Below are 19,787 nucleotides of genomic sequence, written 5' to 3'. Positions count from 1 at the left end.
CTTCCATTGGCAGTGAGTTGGCTTCCCAGTTAACTCCACTGGTAAAGAATCTGTCTGTGGTGCAGGAGGCCCTGGTTCAATTCCTGGGTCGGGAAGATCTCCTGGAGAAGTGATAGGCTACCCACTCCAATATTCTTGGGCTTCAGACATTAAAGAATGTGGCTTTAGACATTAAAGCTGCAGACATTAAAGAATCCACCTGCAATACAGGAGACCTGGGTTCAGTCCCTGGGTTGAGAAGATCCCCTGGAGGAGGGCGTGGCAATCCCTCCAGTATTCTTGCCTGGAGAATCCCATGGACAGAGGAGCCTGGCAGGCTGCAGTCCATGGAGTCACAAAGAGTCTAACACCACTGAGTGACTAAGCACAGCACAGCAGCACCTAGGAAACCCATAAAAGAGCAGTTGTTCAGTCACCAGGTCATGCCCGACTCTTCACGACCCATATACTATACAGCATGGCAGGCCTCCCTCACAGTTTCATTGTTTTGCATGTGGCCATATAGTTTTCTCAACAGTATTTATTGAAGGGACGGTCTTTTCCCAGGTGTATATGCTTGGCTCCTATGTTGTAAATTGATTGGCCATGTATGTGTGGGTTTTTTCATGGGCTCTCTGTTCTGTTCCATTGGTCTATGAGTCTGTTTTTATGCTGATACCCTTATGCTGTGATTACTGTAGATTAAAAATTAGGACACATGTTGCTGCTAACTTGGTTCTTTCTCAGATTGCCTTGGCTATTCAGGATCTTTTGTGGTTCTATACACTCTTAGGATTTTTTGTTCTATTTCTGTGAAAATTGCTATTGAGATTTTCTTATATTTTAAAACTTATTTTCAGCTGGAGGGCAGTTGGTTTACAGTATTGTGTTGGCTTCTGCTGTCCAACAGCATGAATCAGCCCCAAGTACACATATGCCCCCTCCCTCCAGAACCTTCCCCATCCTCCCTTCACCCCATTCCGCTCCTCTCAGTTGTTGCAGAGCACTGGCCTGAGCTCTCTGTGCCCATACAGCAGCTTCCCACGGGCTCTGTCTTACACATGCTAGTGTGTATATATCGATGCTACTCTCAATTCGTCCCACCCTCTCCTTCCCTCACTGTGTCCAAAGTCTGTTCTTTATGTCTGCGTCTCTGTTTCTGCCCTGTTGATTGGTTCATCGGTAGCATTTTTCTAGATTCCGTATATATGCATTAATATACGAAATTTGGTTTTCTGTTTCAGACTTAATTCACCTGCGTAACAGGCTCTAGGTTCATCTACCTCACTAGAACTGACTCAGATGTGTTCCTTTTTATGGCTGAGTAACATTTCTTTGTATATGTGTACCACAGCTTCTTGATCCACTCATCTGCCTGCCAGTGGACATCTAGGCTGCTCCCATGTCCTGGCTGTTGTAAATAGTGCTGCTATGACTATTGGGGTGCATGTGGCTTTTAGTTATGGTTTTATATGCCCAGTAGTGGGATTGCTGGGTCATATGGTCGTTTTATTCCTAGGTTTTTAAGGAATCTCCATACCATTCTCCATAGTGACTGAATCATTCCCACCAACAGTGCAAAAGGGTTCCCTTTTCTCTGTACACTGTCCCAACATTTATTGTTTGTAGATTTTTTGATGATGGCCATTCTGACAGGTTTCAGGTAATACCTCATTGTAGTTTTGATTTGCATTTTTCTAATAATGAGCCATGTTGAGCCTCTTTTCTTGTGTTTGTTGGCCATCTGTATGTCTTCTTTGGAGAAATGTCTGTTTAGGTCTTCCTCCAAATTTTTTATTAGGTGGGTAGTTTTTCTGGTATTGAGCTGCATAAACTGCTTGTATGTTTTAGAGATTAATCCTTTGTCACTTGTTTCATTGGCAATTGTTTTCTCCCTTTCTGAGGATTGTCTTTTCATTTTGTTTGTTTTCCTTTGCTGTGCAAAAGCTTTTAAGTTTAATTAAGTCTCACTTGTTTCTTTTTATTTTAATTTCCATTACTTTAGGAGGTGGGTCAAAGAGGATATTGCTGTGACTTATGTCAAAGAGTGTTTTGCCTATGTTCTCCTCTAAGACTTTTATAGTTTCTGGATTGAGATTTTGATAAGGATTGCATTTTAATTTTTAGATTGCTTTGGGTAGTATGGACGTTTTAACAATTTTAATTCTTCTAATCCATAAGCATGGACTATATTTCCCTTTATTTGTGTCTTTTTCAGTTTTTTTCATTATTGTCTTACAGTTTTCATCTCCTTGGTTAAATTTATTTCTTAGGTATTTTTTTCTTTTTGATGTATTTGTAAATGAGAGTATTTTCTTCATATCTCTTTCTGGAAGTTCATATTAATGTAAGGAAAGGGAACTAACTTATATATGGTGATTTTATATCTTGCAACTTTACTGAATTTTACTAGTTCTTAACAGTTTTTTTTGTGGCGTCTAGGGTTTTCTATGTAGTATCTTGTCATGTGCAAATAGTGATGGCATTACTTTTTACTTTCTAATTTGGATGCTTTTTACCTCTTTTTCTTGTTCAATCATTTTGGCTAGCACTTCCAACACTATTTGAATAGAAGTAGCAAGAACTGGCTTCCTTGCCTTATTCTTGATCTTTCAGGAAAATCTTTCAATTTTTCACTCAATATAATGTTAGCCATGGGCTTGTCATATACGGCCTATATTGTGTTGAGATTTGTCCCTCTATAACCACTTTATTGACAGTTTTTATCATAAATGTATATTAAATTTTGTCAAATGCTTTTTCCATATTTATTGAGATGTTTATGACATTCATTCTTAATTTTGTTTGGGTGTGTTACATTGATTGATTTGTGTTTTGTTGAGCCATCCTCACATCCCTGGAATAAATTCCATTTGATAATTGTTTTAATGTATTGTTGAATTTGGTTTGCTGGTATTTTCTTGAGGATTTTTGCATCTATGTTCATCAGGTTATTTTTCTCCCTTAAGGCATCTTTGTCTGGTTTTGGTATCCTGGTAATGCTGGCCTCAAATGAGTTTGGGAATGTTCTTTCCTCTTCAGTTTTTGAGAAGAGTCTGAAAAAGATTGGTGTTGATACTTTAAATATTGGTAAAATTCACCCATGAAGCCATCCGATCCTGGTCTTTTGCTTGTTGGGAGGTTTTTTGCTACTGATTTAATCTTATTAGTAAGCAGTCTCTTCTGACTTTCTATTTCTTCATGATTTAGTCTTGGGGGGAGTGGTTTATGTTTCTAGGAATTTATCTATTTCCTCTATGTTGTCTAATATATTGGAATATAATTGTTAATAGTTCTTGAGATCTTTTATATTTCTATGATATTAATTATAATGTCTCTTTTATTTCTGGTTTTATTTATGGACCTACCTCATTTGATTGCACTTTGCTCTATTACACTTTGCAGATATTGCATTTTTATAAATTAATGTTGTGGCAACCCTGAGCCACACAAGTCTGTCAGTACCATTGTTCCAATATCATTTGTTCACTGCATGTCGCTGTGCCACATTTGCTACTTCTCCCAATATTTCAGATTTTTCCATCATTATTATATATGTTATGGTGATCTGCGATCAGTTATCATTGATATTACTACTGCAAAAGATTATATCTTGCTGAAGATACAGATGGTTAGCATTTTTTAGAAATAAATATTTTAAAATTAAGATGGGTACATTGATTTTTAACCAAAGTGTTATTGCACACTTATATCACAGCATAGTGTAAACATAGCATTTATGTGCACTGGGAAACAAATTTACATGACTTGTTTTTTAATGATACTTAATGCTTTATAATGATACTTGCTTTATTGCAGTGATCTAACAATGAACCCTTAAGATCTCCAAGGTATTTGTACACCCCTGTCTTTCCTGGTTAGCCTAGCTAAAGGTTTGTCCATTTTGTATACTCTTCCAAAGAACGAGCTCTGAGTTTCATTGATCTTTTCTATTGTCCTTATAGTGTCTATTTCATTTATTTTCCCTTTGATCTTTGTCATTTCCTTTCTTTTACTAACTCTGGGTTTTGTTTGTTATATTTTTCTCCAGTAACTTAAGGTGTAAAGTTAGGTTATTTATTTGAGATTTTTTTTTTTTTTTTAAGATTTATTTATTTTTGGATGTGCTGGATCTTCATTGGTATGTGTAGGTTTTCTCTAGCTGTGGTGAGTGGGACTACTCTACTCTTCATTGTAGTGTAAACCATGGCTTCTCTTGTTGCAGTGCCTGGGCTCTAAGTGTGCAGGCTTCAGTAGTTGCAGCACATGGGCTCAGTAGTTGTGAATCACAAGCTGTAGAGTGTTGGTTTAGTAGTTGTGACGCATAGGCTTAGTTGCTCCGTAGCATGTGGGATCTTCCCAGATCAGAGATGGAACCCATGTCCTCTGCATTGGCAAGTGGATTCTTAACCACTAGACCACCAGAAAAGCTGTTTTGTTTGTTTGTTTGTTTGGTTTTTGATTCTTGATGTAGGCATTTATCTCTATGAACTTAATCTCCTAGAACTGCTTTTGCAGCATCAAGTTTTGTTTTATGTTTTGTTTCCACTTTTATTTGTCTAAAGGTATTGATTTTTTCTTTGACACATTGATTGTTCAGTATTATGTTGCTGAAGTTTTACATTCAGTATTATGTTTCTAGATGTGTGTGTGTGTGAAAGATAGCTGGCTTTGTAGAGTAAAAACTGGCTGATGGTTTTTTTCTTTCACCATTTTGATTATATTCTGCTACTTCTGACCTACAGAATTTCTGTTAAATATCTGCTGATAGTCTTATGGGGGTTCCCTTGTATGCCACAAGTTGTTTTATTGAATTTAAGATTCTCTCCTTGTCTTTGACTTTTGACATTTATAATATGCCTTGTTGTGGCTTCATTTGGATTCATCTTATTTGAAACTCTCTGGGCTTCCTGAATCTGATTGTCTGTTTTCTTCAGATTAGTGGAGCTTTCAGCCATTATTTCTTCAAATAAGTGTTCATCCCCTTTCTATTCTCTTTCTGGGACCCATATATTGGAAATATTGCTCTGCTTGATGTAAGCTTATGAATCCCTTAAGCTATCTTCACTCTTTTTCATTCTTTTTGCTTCTCTGGGTGCATTGCATTGCCCTATCTTTGAGTTCACTGATCTTTTCCTCTGTTTCTTCAGGTCTACTGTTGAATGCCTCTGTTGTATATTTAAGTTCTATTATTGTATTCTTCAACTCTGTAACTTCCATTTGTACTTTAATATTCTCTGTCTCTGTTGAAATTCACACTTTGTTCATCCATTCTTCCTCTGAGCTTGGCAAGCATTTTTGTGGTTACTTTTTACTACCATATAAATCACTTATTTCTGTTTCATTACAGTCTTTTTCTGAGGTTTTATCTTATTCTTTCTTGGAACACATTCCTCTCTCTTCATTTTCCTTGACTCTGTTTTGGTTTCTATGCATTAAATAAAATCCGCCTCTCCCATTCTGGAAGGAGTAGCCTTGTTTAGGAGATGAACTTTTTCATTCAGCCATGCCTAACTCTTGGTTGTCTTCCAAACCTTTGTGATTATACAAGTAGCCTACTTTATTTTGAGTGCTCTCTCTGAGCTGAGTCCTGGGATAATAGCCAGTTAATAACGTGGTTTTTTTTTTAATTCCTTTCACTAATGTCCCTTTGAACTCATGAACATTATGATCACTTGGGTGGCAGCCACAAAAACACTCCAAATATGTGTACAAACCCCCCTTCAAGAGATACTAGCACTCTAGTGGGACAGAGTGAAGGCTCAAAGATAGCATCTGCCCTCCCTGGTCTCTAGGGAGGATGACAGTCAGCCTTAGGTGTGGGTTTAATTAGAACCCTTGCCCCCTAAATTCCTGACTGTGGAGATAAGCTGAGAGGTCTTTTTCGTGTAAACATTGGTGTTCTCAGTCCGTTGCCTTTCTGCTGTGCCTTGTGAGTGGCAACCAGTTAAGAATTCTTTGTCTGTTGTGCCCCTGTATGCCTGGGAGTGTCAGCCCTCTGGGCGTCGGAGTCAGGTGACCGAGAGGTGTCCCGGGGCAGCAGCCTGAATAGCTGGAGCACCAGACAGGAGTACAGGCGCCTTTTTTGGGGGGGAAGGTAGATACTGGTGATCTGGAGAGCATAAAGATGATACATACTGGCCTCCATCCTGATTATTTCAGTAGCCTCGTACGTTAAATAAGATGCCAGCCCCTTAGGCTAATCCTTTAAGATGAGCAAATAATCCCTTTTAACAGAAAGTATGCGCACTTTTCAGTCAGGTCTTGTGCACTGGGCTCTAGGGTGAGTGGGCCTGCATGCACAAGCCTTTTTTTTTTTTTTTTTATTTTATTTTATTTTATTTTATTTTTTCTTATAAATCAACCTAACATTTATAAGAGCTGCTCTGGGAAGTTAATACAGTTTGTTTACAATGAAGAGTTATCTAACTCTGAACGTACTATACATGGCAATTAGAAATTGTCATGGTAAGAAAAAAACCACAGCCCACTTTCTGCAACCAAAACAGCCAGAAACAGTAAGGAAAATGTAAGGACAAAAGTGGGGTTTGTTTTTATTATAAAAGAAAAAAAAATAGTAACTCCTCAGCTCCCAAGATATCTAGCTTCCGTGAGACCCAAAAGGCCAGAGCAAAGTACTGAAACTGGCCTTTTGGGTCTCACGGAAGCTAGATATCTTGGGAGCTGATATCTCAGGTATAGGTCTTAAAAGTTGGGGTGCCAGATGCAGAGTTCAAATCCTTCACTCCTCAGGTAAAAAACTCAGGTTTGTGAGTTTTTGCCCAATTGTGGGTCTCCATACCAGAGGTGGGTTTATGGCAAGGCTGTCTCTCAGTCTTTCTTATTTGCTTCAGTGTGGGTTTTCTTGTTTGCTCACTGTGTAGACATTGCTTAACTAGTTTAGGGGTGTTTTTTCAGAGGAAATTGTTTCATAGATGATATAGACTCTGTGGGAGGAGGTGAGTTCAGGAGCCTGCTACATCACACTTTGTTTATTTGTTTAAAGAAATAAACATGATCTTTTTCTTTTTTAAATTTGGCTGTGCCGGGTCTTAGTTGTGGCATAGGGACTTTTTTTTTTTTTAAGTCACAGCATGCAGGCTCCTGTTTGCAACATGTGGAATCTAGTTCCCTGAGGTGGTTGTTTACTCACTAAGTCATGTCTGACTCTTGGGACCCGTGGTCTGTAGCCCACCAGGCTCCTCTGTCCATGAGATTTCCCAGGCAAGAATGCTGGAGTGGGTTGTCATTCCCTTCTCCAGGGTATCTTCCCTACCTAGGGATTGAACCCATGTCTCCTGCATTGCAGGTGGATGCTTTACTGCTGAGCCACCGGGAAAGTCCCTAGTTCCCTCACCAGGGATCAAACCTGGGCCCCCTGAATTTGGAGCATGGAATATTAACCACTGAATCACCCTGAAAGTCCCCCTGCATCATGGTCTTAAACACAAACATGCAATAAATCCTTTTGACAGGCATAACTTTTCAAAAATAAATACCTGTTTGTTGAAAAATTAAGGGCTAAACTTTTGTTTCTTTAAAAATTAATGATGAATATGGAGCACAATGTTAGTGTTTGTTTTCTGTTTTAGGGATCATAATGATATCATCATCCATATGAAATCTAGAAACATCAGGATGTACTTTAGAAGTCAGTAATTAAGAATACGCTGCCTAAAGGTGACAGTTATCATATGTGAAGAAAGATGTCTCTTATATCAGTCTGTGAAGCCTGACTTCATATTGAGATTTTAAAAGCACAACTTTTTTTAAGTCAGTTTATTGGTTTTAGTTCTCTTGTATATGTAAACAAAAACAAAAAACGTGAAAATCCTCCATTAATAGAAGAAATTTGCAAAACAGTTAAAAGTTATCAGTTTAGTATCAGTGTCATCAGTTCAGTTCAGTCACTCAGTCATGTCCGACCCTTTGCAACCTCATGAGCTGAAGCACACCAGGCTTCCCTGTCCATCACCAACTCCCAGAGCTTGCTCAAACTCATGCCCATCAAGTCCGTATTGCCATCCCACCATCTCATCCTCTCTTGTTCCCTTCTCCTCCCACCCTCAATCCTTCCCAGCATCAGGGTCTTTTCAAATGGTCTTTTCAAATGAGTCAGCTCTTCGCATCAGGTGGCCAAAGTATTAGAGTTTCATCTTCAGCATCAGTCCTTCCAATGAATATTGAGGACTGATTTCGTTTAGGATGGACTGGTTGGATCTCCTTGCTGTCCAAGGGAATCTCAAGAGTTTTCTTCAACACCATGGTTCAGAAGCATCAATTCTTTGACGCTCAGCTTTCTTCACAGTCCAACCCTCACATCCATATATGACTAGTGGAAAAACCATAGTCTTGACTAGATGGACCTTTGTTGGCAAAGCAGTGTCTCTGCTTTTTAATATGCTATCTAGGTTGGGAATAACTTTTCTTCCAAGGAGCAAGCATCTTATAATTTCATGGCTGCAGTCACCATCTGCAGTGATTTCAGAGCCCAAAAAAGGAAATTCTCTCACTGCATCATTTCCCCATCTATTTACCATGAAGTGATTGGACTAGATGCCATGCTCTTAGTTTTTTGAATGTTGAGTTTTAAGCCAACTTTTTTCACTTTCCTTTTTCACTTTCATCAAGAGGCTCTTTAGTTCTTCACTTTCTGCCATAAGGGTGGTGTCATCTGCGTATCTGAAGTTACTGGTATTTCTCCTGGCTGTATTTCTCCTGGCTATTTTGATTCCAGCTTGTGCTTCATCCAGCCCAGCATTTTGCATGATGTACTCTACATATAAGTTAAATAAGCAGGGTGACAATATACAGCCTTGACATACTCCTTTCCCTATTTGGAACCAGTTGTTATTTCATGTTCAGTTCTAACTGTTGCTTCTTGGCCTTCATACAGATTTCTCAGGTGGCAGGTAAGATGGTCTGGTATTTCCATTTCTTGAAGAATTTTCTATATTTTGTTGTAATCCACACAGTCAGAGGCTTTGGTGTAGTCAATAAAGCAGAAGTAAATGTTTTTCTGGAACTCTGTTGCTTTTTTGATGAGCTAACAGATGTTGGGAATTTGATCTTTGGTTCTTCTGCCTTTTCTAAATCCAGTTTGAACATCTGGAAATTCACGATTCATGTACTCTGAAGCTTGGCTTGGAGAATTTTGAGCATTTTTAGCTTGTGAGATGAGTATAATTGTGTGGTAAGTTGAACATTCTTTGGCCTTGCCTTTCTTTGGGATTGTAATGAAAACTGACTTTTTCCAGTCCTGTCGCCATTGCTTGAGTTTTCCAAATTTGCTGGCATATTGAGTACAGCACTTTAACAGCATCATCTTTTAGGATTTGAAACACTCAACTGGAATTCCATCACCTCCATTAGCTTTGTTCATGGTGATGCCTCCTAAGGCCCACTTGACTTCACATTCCAGGATGTCTGGCTCTAGGTGAGTGATCACACCATCATGATTATCTGGTTCATGAAGATCATTTTTGTACAGTTCTTCTGTGTATTCTTGCCACCTCTTCTTAATATCTTCTGCTTCTGTTAGATCCATACTGTTTCTGTCCTTTATGTGCCCATCTTTGCATGACATGTTCCCTTGGCATCTCTAATTTTCTTGCAGAGATCTCTGGTCTTTCCCATTCTGTTGTTTTCCTCTATTTCTTTGCATTGATCACTGAGAAAGGCTTTCTTTTCACTCCTTGCTTTTCTTTGGAACTCTGCATTCAGATGGGTGTATCTTTGCTTTTCTCCTTTGCCTTTAGTTTCTTTCTGTTCTTTTCTCAGCTATTTGTAAGGCCTCCTCAGACAATCATTTTGCCTTTTTGCATTTGTTTTTCTTGGGGATGGTCTTGATCCCGTCTCCTGTACAATATCACGAACCTCCATTCATAGTTCTTCAGGCACTCTGTCAGATCTAATCCCTTGAATCTATTTGTCACTTCCACTGTATATTTGTAAGGGATTTGATTTAGGTCATACCTAAATGAATGGTCTAGTGGTTTTCCCTACTTTCTTCATTTAAGTCTGAGTTTGGCAATAAGGAGCTCATGATCTGAGCCATAGTCAGCTCCTGGTCTTTTTTTTTTTTTTTTTGCTGACAGTATAGAGCTTCTTTAGATGTTACAAATAGTAAATCAGGTAATCCCAATACTGGGCTAAATTATGTCTCACTGATTGATGAATTCCAGGTATTTGGAAGTTCATTCTCTTGATTGTTAAATATCTGTCATCAGTATGAATGACATGTAAAATTCAGTTAGGAAGTTTGCATTTAAGATAAAATTATTCATTTTATGGTGATAATACAAGTATATATTTTGATGAGGTGCATTGCTATGGTAAAAGCGAATTACTTATAGACATAATTCTTGATTTTGCCCAAACAAACTGGAATATTTTACTAACCAAAATAGAATTTGAATCTATGGTTATCAATTGAAAAATGTTTATATCATACATAAATACAGAGTGACTGAATTATAAAATATTTTGAACCTTTAGAAAAACTACTTTGTAAATCAGCCAAGTGTACTGCAGTGGTTTTGACTGTTTTGTGAGGGAATCCTGTAAATTTTGTGCCGTGTAAGTTAGAAATAAAGAATCAAGGTATTCAACAAATGGGAGTATCTGGAATTTGAGTATATGAAGTATTAAAGACAAGGTTTTTTTTTTTTATTTGCTTATGGCTGCACTGGGTCTTTATTGCTACACGTGGGCTTTCTCTAGTTGAGGCGAGCGAGAATTATAACTATATTCTCTAGTTATAATATACAGGCTTCTCAGTGCAGTGGCTTCTCTTGGTGGTGGTGCACAGGTTCTAGGCACTCGGACTTCATTAGCTGAAGCATGTGGGCTTAGTAATTGCGGGTTGCTGGCTCTAGGGCACATGGGCTTCAGTAGTTGGGGCTCATGGGCTCTAGAGTGTGCAGTTTCAGTAGTTGTGGCACACAGGCTTAGTTACTCCAGATCAGGAGTCTAACCCGCGTTCCCTGCATTGGGAGGCAGATTCTTATCCACTTCGCCACCGGGGAAGTCCTATGGTAAATTGTTACTGTATTTTTAATACACACAGTGTTTATAACATGAACTTAGCTTGTAATATGTGTATTTTATATATTCAGCAGTAGTGCAAAGGGGAACAGGGAAGAAGTTTATCATACTCAGAATCTCCATCAGCCCTCACGTTGATAGAAACAATTAGTACTTGTATCAATCTTATGTCAGTTGCTATTAAAATATAGTTTCAGCCCTACCAAATTGCTACCTTAAGCCTTTTCTTTAACGAAATTCTAGAGCTAACATTCTCTGGTTATATGTTATTTGCATTTAGATAGGAAAATGTCTGGATGTATATGTGCTAAAATCATAACGATTGGTTTCTCCTGGTTTTTTTGGTTTATTTTTTCTGTTTGCTAATTTCTGTGTTTTGTTTTTCTCTACAGTAAACAAATTGTACTAATGGTAAAGAAATAAATAAAATTAATTAGTTTCTTTAAAATCCATGTACAAAAGAAACCCCCAAAATTGAAAAGGATTAGTGAAGTTCTTTCAACTATTTGATTTCCTTGGGAAAGGCAAAATATCAAACCAAAGGAAAACCATTATGCTTTTGTGTCAGTTGTAAATATGTGGAAGACCCTCTTTGAAAGTGTAGTATGAGGTTGCTCTTAGGATCTGCAATTATGTTTTATCCTTATGATTCCCTTCAGTTGAATACAGTTACCCCCTCCTGTTTAAGTTCAGTACTGGAGTTGCTGTCCATCTCATCAGGAAGGGAATAACTGTTTCTCTTTATAGTGAAAACAGTTTCTTTAGTGCTATATTAACATTTGTTTTTTAGCAGTACTTTCTTACTGTCTTGAATTTGTGTGGTTTCTCTAGCTTTTGACTGCTAACTTGAATTTACATGCATTTATCTTACCTTTTAGAAGCTGTACCATTCCCTTTAACATGTATGTATATATCTCTGTGTGTGTGTTTTATATATATATATATATATATATACACATCCATACTTTTCTAATTCTCTGTTTTTCACTGGTGTCCCTAGTTTCTGCTTTTATTTTTTATAAGCTTTCTTCTGGATATCTTTCTGTCAGTTAGTTTAGTTGCTGACATAACCTAAACTTTAGCTTCTGTATGTTTGATTTCCTACTCTGTCTCTACACTTGACTCTTAATTGTTGTTCTAATATAGAATACAGAACCAAAGTGATGTCTCTGCTTTTTAATACGCTGTCTAGGTTTGTCATGGCTTTTCTTCCATGGAGCAAGCGTCTTAATTTTATGGCTGCAGTCACCATCTGCATTGATTTTGGAGCCCAAGAAAATAAAGTCTGTCACTGTGTCCATTGTTTCCCCATCTATTTGCCATGAAGTGATGGGACTGAATGCCATGATCTTAGTTTTTTGAAAGTTGAGTTTTAAGCCAGCTTTTTTACTCTCTTCTTTGACTTTTATCAAGAGGCTCGTAAGTTCCTCTTAAGAGGGTAAGGCTTACCTCTGTAGCCTTGTTGTAATAAAGAATTCCGAAATTCTGTTAGTTGTTAATATGTGGAAGACCCACTTTGAAAGTGTTAGTATGAGGTTGCTCTTAGAATCTGCAGTTATGTTTTATCCATGTCGTTCTCTTCAATTGTATACAGTTACCCCCTCCTATATAAATTCAGTACTGGGGTTGCTGAACTGAAGTGAAAAATTATTTTAAAATTACATTGAAATATGCATAATAAGCCAATTAATCCTACTAAAGAAAAAGCTTTGAGTTTCTGATTATTGGAATTTAAGATGTTGTCATAGTTCTCTTCCTTCCCATTAGGCTAAAAGATCCCACCATGCAGATAACCACTAATTACAGTGAGAAATTTTACTTGCTTCCATTGCAGTCTCTTCAGTCTCTTTTAATAAAACTTGTTTTATCAGCTGTTAAAGTGAGCAGTAACAAATAGTGATTAATTCATCATTGTGAGAACACATATGGACCTGGAAGATATTATGATTAGTGAATTAAGGCAGAGAAAGACAAATACTGTATGTTTTCAGTTATAGGTAGAATATAAAATAAAACAAATGAACAAGTATAACAACATAAAAACAGACACTGAGAATACAGATAAACTAGTGGTCACCAGAGGGGAGAAGTGTAAGAGGAGAGCCAAAATAGATGAAGGGAATTAGTAGGTACAAACAACTTACAATAAGTGGCAAGGATGTAATGTACAGCACAGGGATTATAGCTTGCTAATGTCACTATAATTCTGGGCACGTGACTATAGAATATAACCTGTAAATTCTCTTTTGTTACACAATTTGTGCATGATTTAGGTACTAATTCAATTTATATAATTATGTTAATTGATAACAGTATTATTTTGCAATTTGGATAATTTCTTCATGTCATTCTGTGATACAGTTAATGGGTTAACTGTTGAGCAGGTTTTTTTTTTTTTTTTTAATATAAATTTTGGGGCAGCTGCCTTTGGTTTTAAATTGCTGACTTTCAATTGAGGTTATTCTCTCCAAACCATCTTAATTTTGTTTTTTATTCATTGGCTATTATGCATGATTCTTTGGGTAAATATGTTTTTTTTCAGAGCTCTTCATAAAGGTACTTTCTGCAAGACCAAGAATTATATGTATAACATAGTGTTTATAAAATTGGAGAAAAAGAGTTATTTCTTGGCCCAAGTCAAGAGTAAATCTGATTTAAATGCATGTGTTAATCTAACACGCATGCTTTTGGAACTAGGAAGTAGATAATCACCTTCTATGTTTTGTGAACTTTTAACATAGCTATGCCTGTTTTTCTTTTATAGGAAAGTTAAAGGAGGAAATATTGATGTACATCCATCAGAAAAAGCACTTATTGTTCAGTATGAAGTGGAAGCTACCATTCTTGGAGAAACGGGAGATCCCATGTTGGGAGAACGAAAGGAATGCCAAAAAATGTAAGTTTTCTTCACTTGTGCATATTTGAAAGTAGTAAACCTTATACGTAGTTCATAGAAATCTGATATTATTAAAATTTGTGTAGATAATGAATGACTATGGCATTCTTCTCAATCTACATTATCTTAGTGAAGCAGAGACTATATTAAGCTATAAATACAGAGTATATTCCAGAGAAAATCATGTTTATGAACTTAATTGGAACCTAATGAAAATGCCTGTTCTTATTAATCCCATTTAGTAAATGCATATAATAGAATATGACTTGTGAAATCAATTATAAAAGATATGTTTATATTAGACATTTTAGCCTAATTTAGCAAGTTTATATTTTAGGTGATACCATATTGTTCTTTCTTCCCTGAAATTACAGAATGTTATATGAATTCTAGAATTCAGAAATGGGACATGTACCTTGAATTCATCCCATAAAAATCCAGCCCTCTGAAAGATGTTAATAGTAGGACAAGCGTTTTCTGACTCAGTGAATTGACCTTAGATCTCCCAGTATTCTTCACACATTCCTTTCTGCTTTTGTAGTACTTTCAGGAGTCCCTTGGGAACTGGCCTTTTTGATTTGTCTTCAGTTGTGCTGGCATTGATCTTGCACTCCTGCCATAGTTTTGTGGAAATAGAAAGGGTCTGAGATCACCTAATATTGTTTCCCAACTTTCTTCCCTGCAGAAAAATATTGGACTTGGGAATTAATTAAAAAGTTAGTATGTTTTGGTATATTCAGTGGTTAAGTACCTAGTGTGGAATATAATGTAGTTAAGTATAGTCAGGATACTAGGAGTGCATGTGATATTATTTAGCTCACTGAGAAGCACTGCCGTTTAAATGCATAGCAGTGGTTCTCAACTGGTTAGAATTTTTTTCCTCAGGGAACATTTTGGAAGGTGCTATTGTTATCTAGTGGATAGAGGCTGAGGTGCTGCTAAGCATCTGCTATGCACAAAATAGCCATCTGCTAAGAAAAAACTATTAGATCCCAAACTTTAATTGTGCTTCAGTTAAGAAACTTTATTGCACAGCAACCTGAAAAGAGAAGCTACCTACTATCTTAAGATCTCTAGTCTGTCTTCTTATTTGGGTTAGGACACTAAATTTCATAGATAATTCTTTAAAAATAAACGAGTCCTGAGATAATCCACTAGACTGAAGAGATATACATATGTATACACACATACTTAATGCTGTAGATTTTAACTCACATGCTCAGTTTTTTGTATTCTCTCACACTGTCTTCCATTTGTGTTTGTGATTGCTGCCTAAATTTTATGCATATTGAAAAAATGTGAAATCTCTTGATATTTTTATTCATTTGATTTCCAAAGAAAAGCTAGCAGATTAGGGGTCTTTGCCTTTAGAACCTCATGCATCCACATTTCATAAGTTAAATTTAGATTTTAGCTTCTTAGTAGTGTAGTAGTTTTAGAAAAGGCAGAGGAACCAGAGATCAAGTTGAAAACATCTGCTGAATCATCGAAAAAGCAAGAGAGTTCCAGAAAAACATCTATTTCTGCTTTATTGACTATGCCAAAGCCTTTGACTATGTGGATCACAATAAACTGTGGAAGATTCTGAAAGAGATGGGAATACCAGACCACCTGACCTGCCTCTTGAGAAACCTGTGTGCAGGCCAGGAAGCAACAGTTAGAACTGGACATGGAACAACAGACTGGTTCCAAATAGGAAAAACAGTACATCAAGGCTGTATATTGTCACCCTGGTTATTTAACTTATATGCAGAGTACATCATGAGAAAGGCTAGGCTGGAAGAAGCACAAGCTGGAATCAAGATTGCTAGGAGAAGGGATCGGATGGGGAGGGAAGCAGGAGGGGGGATCGGGATGGGGAACACGTGTAACTTAATGGCTGATTCATGTCAGTGTATGGCAAAAACCACTACAATATTGTAAAGTAATTAGCCTCCAACTAATAAAAATAAATGAAAAAAGAAAAAGATTGCCAGGAGAAATATCAATAACCTCAGAAATGCAGATGACACCACCCTTATAGCAGAAAGTGAAGAGGAACTAAAAAGCCTCTTGATGAAAGTGAAGAAAGTGAAAAAGTTGACTTAAAGCTTAACATTCAGAAAACTAAGATCATGGCATCTGGTCCCATCACTTCATGGGAAGTAGATGGGGAAACAGTGGAAACAGTGTCAGACTGTTTTTTTTTTGGGCTCCAAAATCACTGCAGATGGTGATTGCAGCCATGAAATTAAAAGACACTTACTCCTTGGAAGAAAAGTTATGACCAACCTAGATAGCATATTAAAAAGCAGACATATTACTTTGCCAACAAAGGTCTATCTAGTCAAGGCTATGGTTTTTCCAGTGTTCATGTATGGATGTGAGAGGGACTGTGAAGAATGCTGAATGCCGAAGAATTGATGCTTTTGAACTGTGGTGTTGGAGAAGACTCTTGAGAGTCCCTTGGACTGCAAGGAGATCCAACCAGTTCATCATAAAGGAGCTAAGTCCTGGGTGTTCATTGGAAGGACTGATGCTGAAGCTGAAACTCCAATACTTTGGCCACCTCATGTGAAGGGTTGACTCAGTGGAAAAGACCCTCATGCTGGGGAGGGATTGGGGGCAGGAGGAGAAGGGGACGACAGAGGATGAGATGGCCGGATGGAATCACTGACTCGATGGACATGAGTTTGAGTCAACTCCGGGAGTTGGTGATGGACAGAGAGGCCTGGCATGCTGCAATTCATGGGATCGCAACGAGTCGGACACAATTGAGTGACTGAACTGACTGAACTGAGTGTAGCAGTAGTCTTATTCAACCAGTGAGAATTGGTTGTTGTTATTTGAAATGAGAATAAGTGAGAATGTTATTATTGTTTGAAAATCTATAGGCTCTCAAGACAAGGGATATATTCACTAGAGAGTCAGCCACCTGGAAAGAGTTACTATAGACTGACTATAGACTGTTTATAGTTCCTTAAACATCAGTAAGGAAAAAAACCTCTGTAACCCAACTTTGTGATAGTCATCCTTGGTCACTCAGGATTTGGAGAGGAGTCGTATTGTGAGACCAAAAGGAGAATATGGTTTGTTAATAGTTCAAGAGGATTTATCAATGATGGTAGCTAGGGTGAGGATTTTGAGGGAGAAACTCATATAGATTGAGATAGATGTGAAATTAAGGCATCATTAAATTTCATTTAATGTAGTGGCAGTCAGTGCTATGATTCAGCTCCAAAAGATGTATTTCGTTCGCCCTTATTGGATAAAGGAATATATAAGCCCACCTTCAACAGAATCCCTGTTTTCTGAATATTTCTGGGAAACCTACGGTTATGATCTGAAAATAATATGCACATTTTTGGTGAGTTTTTTGTGTTCTTAATAGGCATGGAATACCTAATGAAGATTATATTTTTTGATTAAAGAAATAATCAGTAAGCACACAGCTAGTCATATATATTTGACATTAAATCCTAGTCATATATATATAGTCTCTTTTAATAAGGGAAGGATTTAGGACAAAAATGTACACACTAAGAGAAGAGAGTTTTTCTATTACTTGGAAAGATGATGTTGAATTAGATTGTTTATATATATATATAGTAGAAAATAAATCTAAAAATGATTTTAAAAGGTCTACTTTATTAAATCAAAATACTACTACAGACCTATTTAATGTTTGAAGTCTAAAACACCGGGAGCACTAGACGCTGGTGAGGATGTAGAACAACAGAAACTCACTCATTGCTAATGAAAATATAAAATGGAACAGCTACTTTGGAAGGCATTTTGGCAGTTTCTTTCAAAGCTAAACATACACTTACAATATGATCCAACAGTGTTGCTTTTAGATATTAACCCAAAATGAGTTAAAATTTATCTCCACACAGAAACCTGCACATGAATCTTAATAGCAGCTTTATAACTGTCAACAATTGGAAGCAACCAAAATATCCTTCAGTAGGCAAAAGAGTAAGCAAACCATGTTGCATCCATATAGTCAAAAAAGAAATCAACCATCAAGCTATGAGAAGACATAGAGGAACCTAAATGCATATTACTAAATGAAAGAAGCCAGACTGAAAAGGTTATATACTGTATAATTCCAACTCTATGATCACCTAGAAAAGGCAAAACTGAGGTAAAAGTAGATTAGAAGTTGTTAGGGGTTATGCCGTGGGGAAGTGGAGACTATGTGGAGCACAGGGCATTTTTAGGGTAGTTGAAACTATTTTGTGTGATACTTTAATGATAGATACATGAAATTAGGCATTTGTTCAAGCCCACAGAACTATGCACTACAGACTGAACCCTAATGTAAACTGTACACTTTAGTTAATAGTATATCAAAATGATTCATCAGTTATGACAAAGTTATCACAAGATGGCAATAATAGAAGAAACTGTATTGAGGGAGGGTAGTGGGGACATGGGCTTCCCTGGTGGCTCAGAAGTTAAAGCGTCTGCCTCCAATGTGGGAGACCCGGGTTCGATCCCTGGGTTGGGAAGATCCCCTGGAGAAGGAAATGGTAACCCACTCTAGTATTCTTGCCTGGAGAATCCCATGGATGGAGGAGCCTGGTAGGTCCACGGGGTCGCAAAGAGTCGGACACGACTGAGCAACTTCACTTTCTAGTGGGGACATACATGGTAACTCTGTACTTTCTGTACTATTTTTCTGTAAATCTAAAACTCTTCTAAAAAAGACTAATTAGAAAATTTCCAAAATTATATTTATAGAATTCCTACTGTGCCTGTTCTCAATTAGATTTATGGAAACTCAAGATTTCCCAGTCTTGCTAAAATTAAACATGGAGAGGTCTTTTGAGAGTTTTTCTCAGAATGAGTTCTCATTTATATTTCTACTTTCTGATGTGCAGCTAAAATTATACAAAAATATTCAGTAGTTTAAAAGACTTAAAAGGTAGGAACTTAAAAAACCAAATGTTTGGTTTAATAAAAGTTTTGGTTTAATGAAAATTTTTTAGAGAAAAACTAAAATAAAAAGACACAGTACTGCTAGGATTCTTGTTGCAGACAGTAGAAACCTCACCAGCAAAGTCAAGCTTGAAAGGAATGTACTGAAAGCTATATGGTAGCTTATAGAATCCCAAGAGGACCAGATTTGGGGATGACTGTATAACTGGGAATAATATTCAAATCACTTTACTAGACTTGTTTCAGGAGAGAGCATCTGTATCTGAATAATGACTTCAAAGATGCTGAGTGCAGTACATTTTTCTAAGGTCTCTATCCCTGTTGTCTCTCATACCTTCAGTCTCTCCCAAACTTAGCCATCTTCAGTTCATTTGCTTAGTCGTGTCCGACTCTTTGCAACCTTATGGACTGCAGCACGCCAGGCTTCCCTGTCCGTCACCAACTCCTGGAGTTTACTCAAACTCATGTCCATTGAGTTGAGGATGTCATCCAACCATCTCATCCTCTGTCGTTCCCTTCTCCTCCTGCCCCCAATTCCTCCCAGCATCAGGGTCTTTTCCAGTGAGTCAGTTCTTCGCATCAAGTGGCCAAAGTATTGGAGTTTCAGCTTTACTATCAGTCCTTCCAATGAATATTCAGGACTGATTTCCTTTAGGATGGCCTGGTTTGATCTCCTTTCTGTCCAAGGGACTCTCAAGAGTCTTCTCCAACACCACGGTTCAAAAGCATCAATTCTTCAGTGCTCAGCTTTCTTTGTAGTCCAATTGCCACATCCATACATGACTACTGGAAAAATCATAACTTTGACTAGATGAACCTTTGTTGGCAAAATAATGTCTCTGCTTTTTAATATGCTGTCTAGGTTGTGAATAACTTTTCTTCCAAGGAGCAAGCATCTTATAATTTCATGGTTGCAGTCACCATCTGTAGTGATTTTGGAGCC

At 37.4% G+C, this 19,787-nt stretch overlaps 1 protein-coding gene across 3 annotated transcripts in view; it reads left to right on the top strand.

Moving 5' to 3' along the window:
* The window catches only part of KIFAP3 (kinesin associated protein 3), a 139,667-nt gene that overhangs the window by 5,241 nt on the left and 114,639 nt on the right, over positions 1-19,787 (top strand). The window contains exons 1-3 of one of the 3 annotated variants that reach the window (XM_065935673.1): positions 9,079-9,172; positions 9,312-9,415; positions 13,790-13,921. In XM_065935673.1, the coding sequence (XP_065791745.1) occupies positions 9,360-9,415; positions 13,790-13,921 (188 nt within the window). In that variant the 5' untranslated portion in view covers positions 9,079-9,172; positions 9,312-9,359. Of the gene's footprint in view, positions 1-9,078; positions 9,173-9,311; positions 9,416-13,789; positions 13,922-19,787 lie in introns of those variants that run through there. The other 2 variants (XM_065935676.1, XM_065935675.1) reach the window with 2 other exon arrangements.

The sequence above is a fragment of the Muntiacus reevesi genome, chromosome 5 (genome assembly GCF_963930625.1).
Source record: "Muntiacus reevesi chromosome 5, mMunRee1.1, whole genome shotgun sequence".
NCBI lineage: Eukaryota > Metazoa > Chordata > Mammalia > Artiodactyla > Cervidae > Muntiacus > Muntiacus reevesi.
Note: the sequence above shows the minus strand (reverse complement) of the source record. Positions and strands in the feature narration are given on the sequence as shown.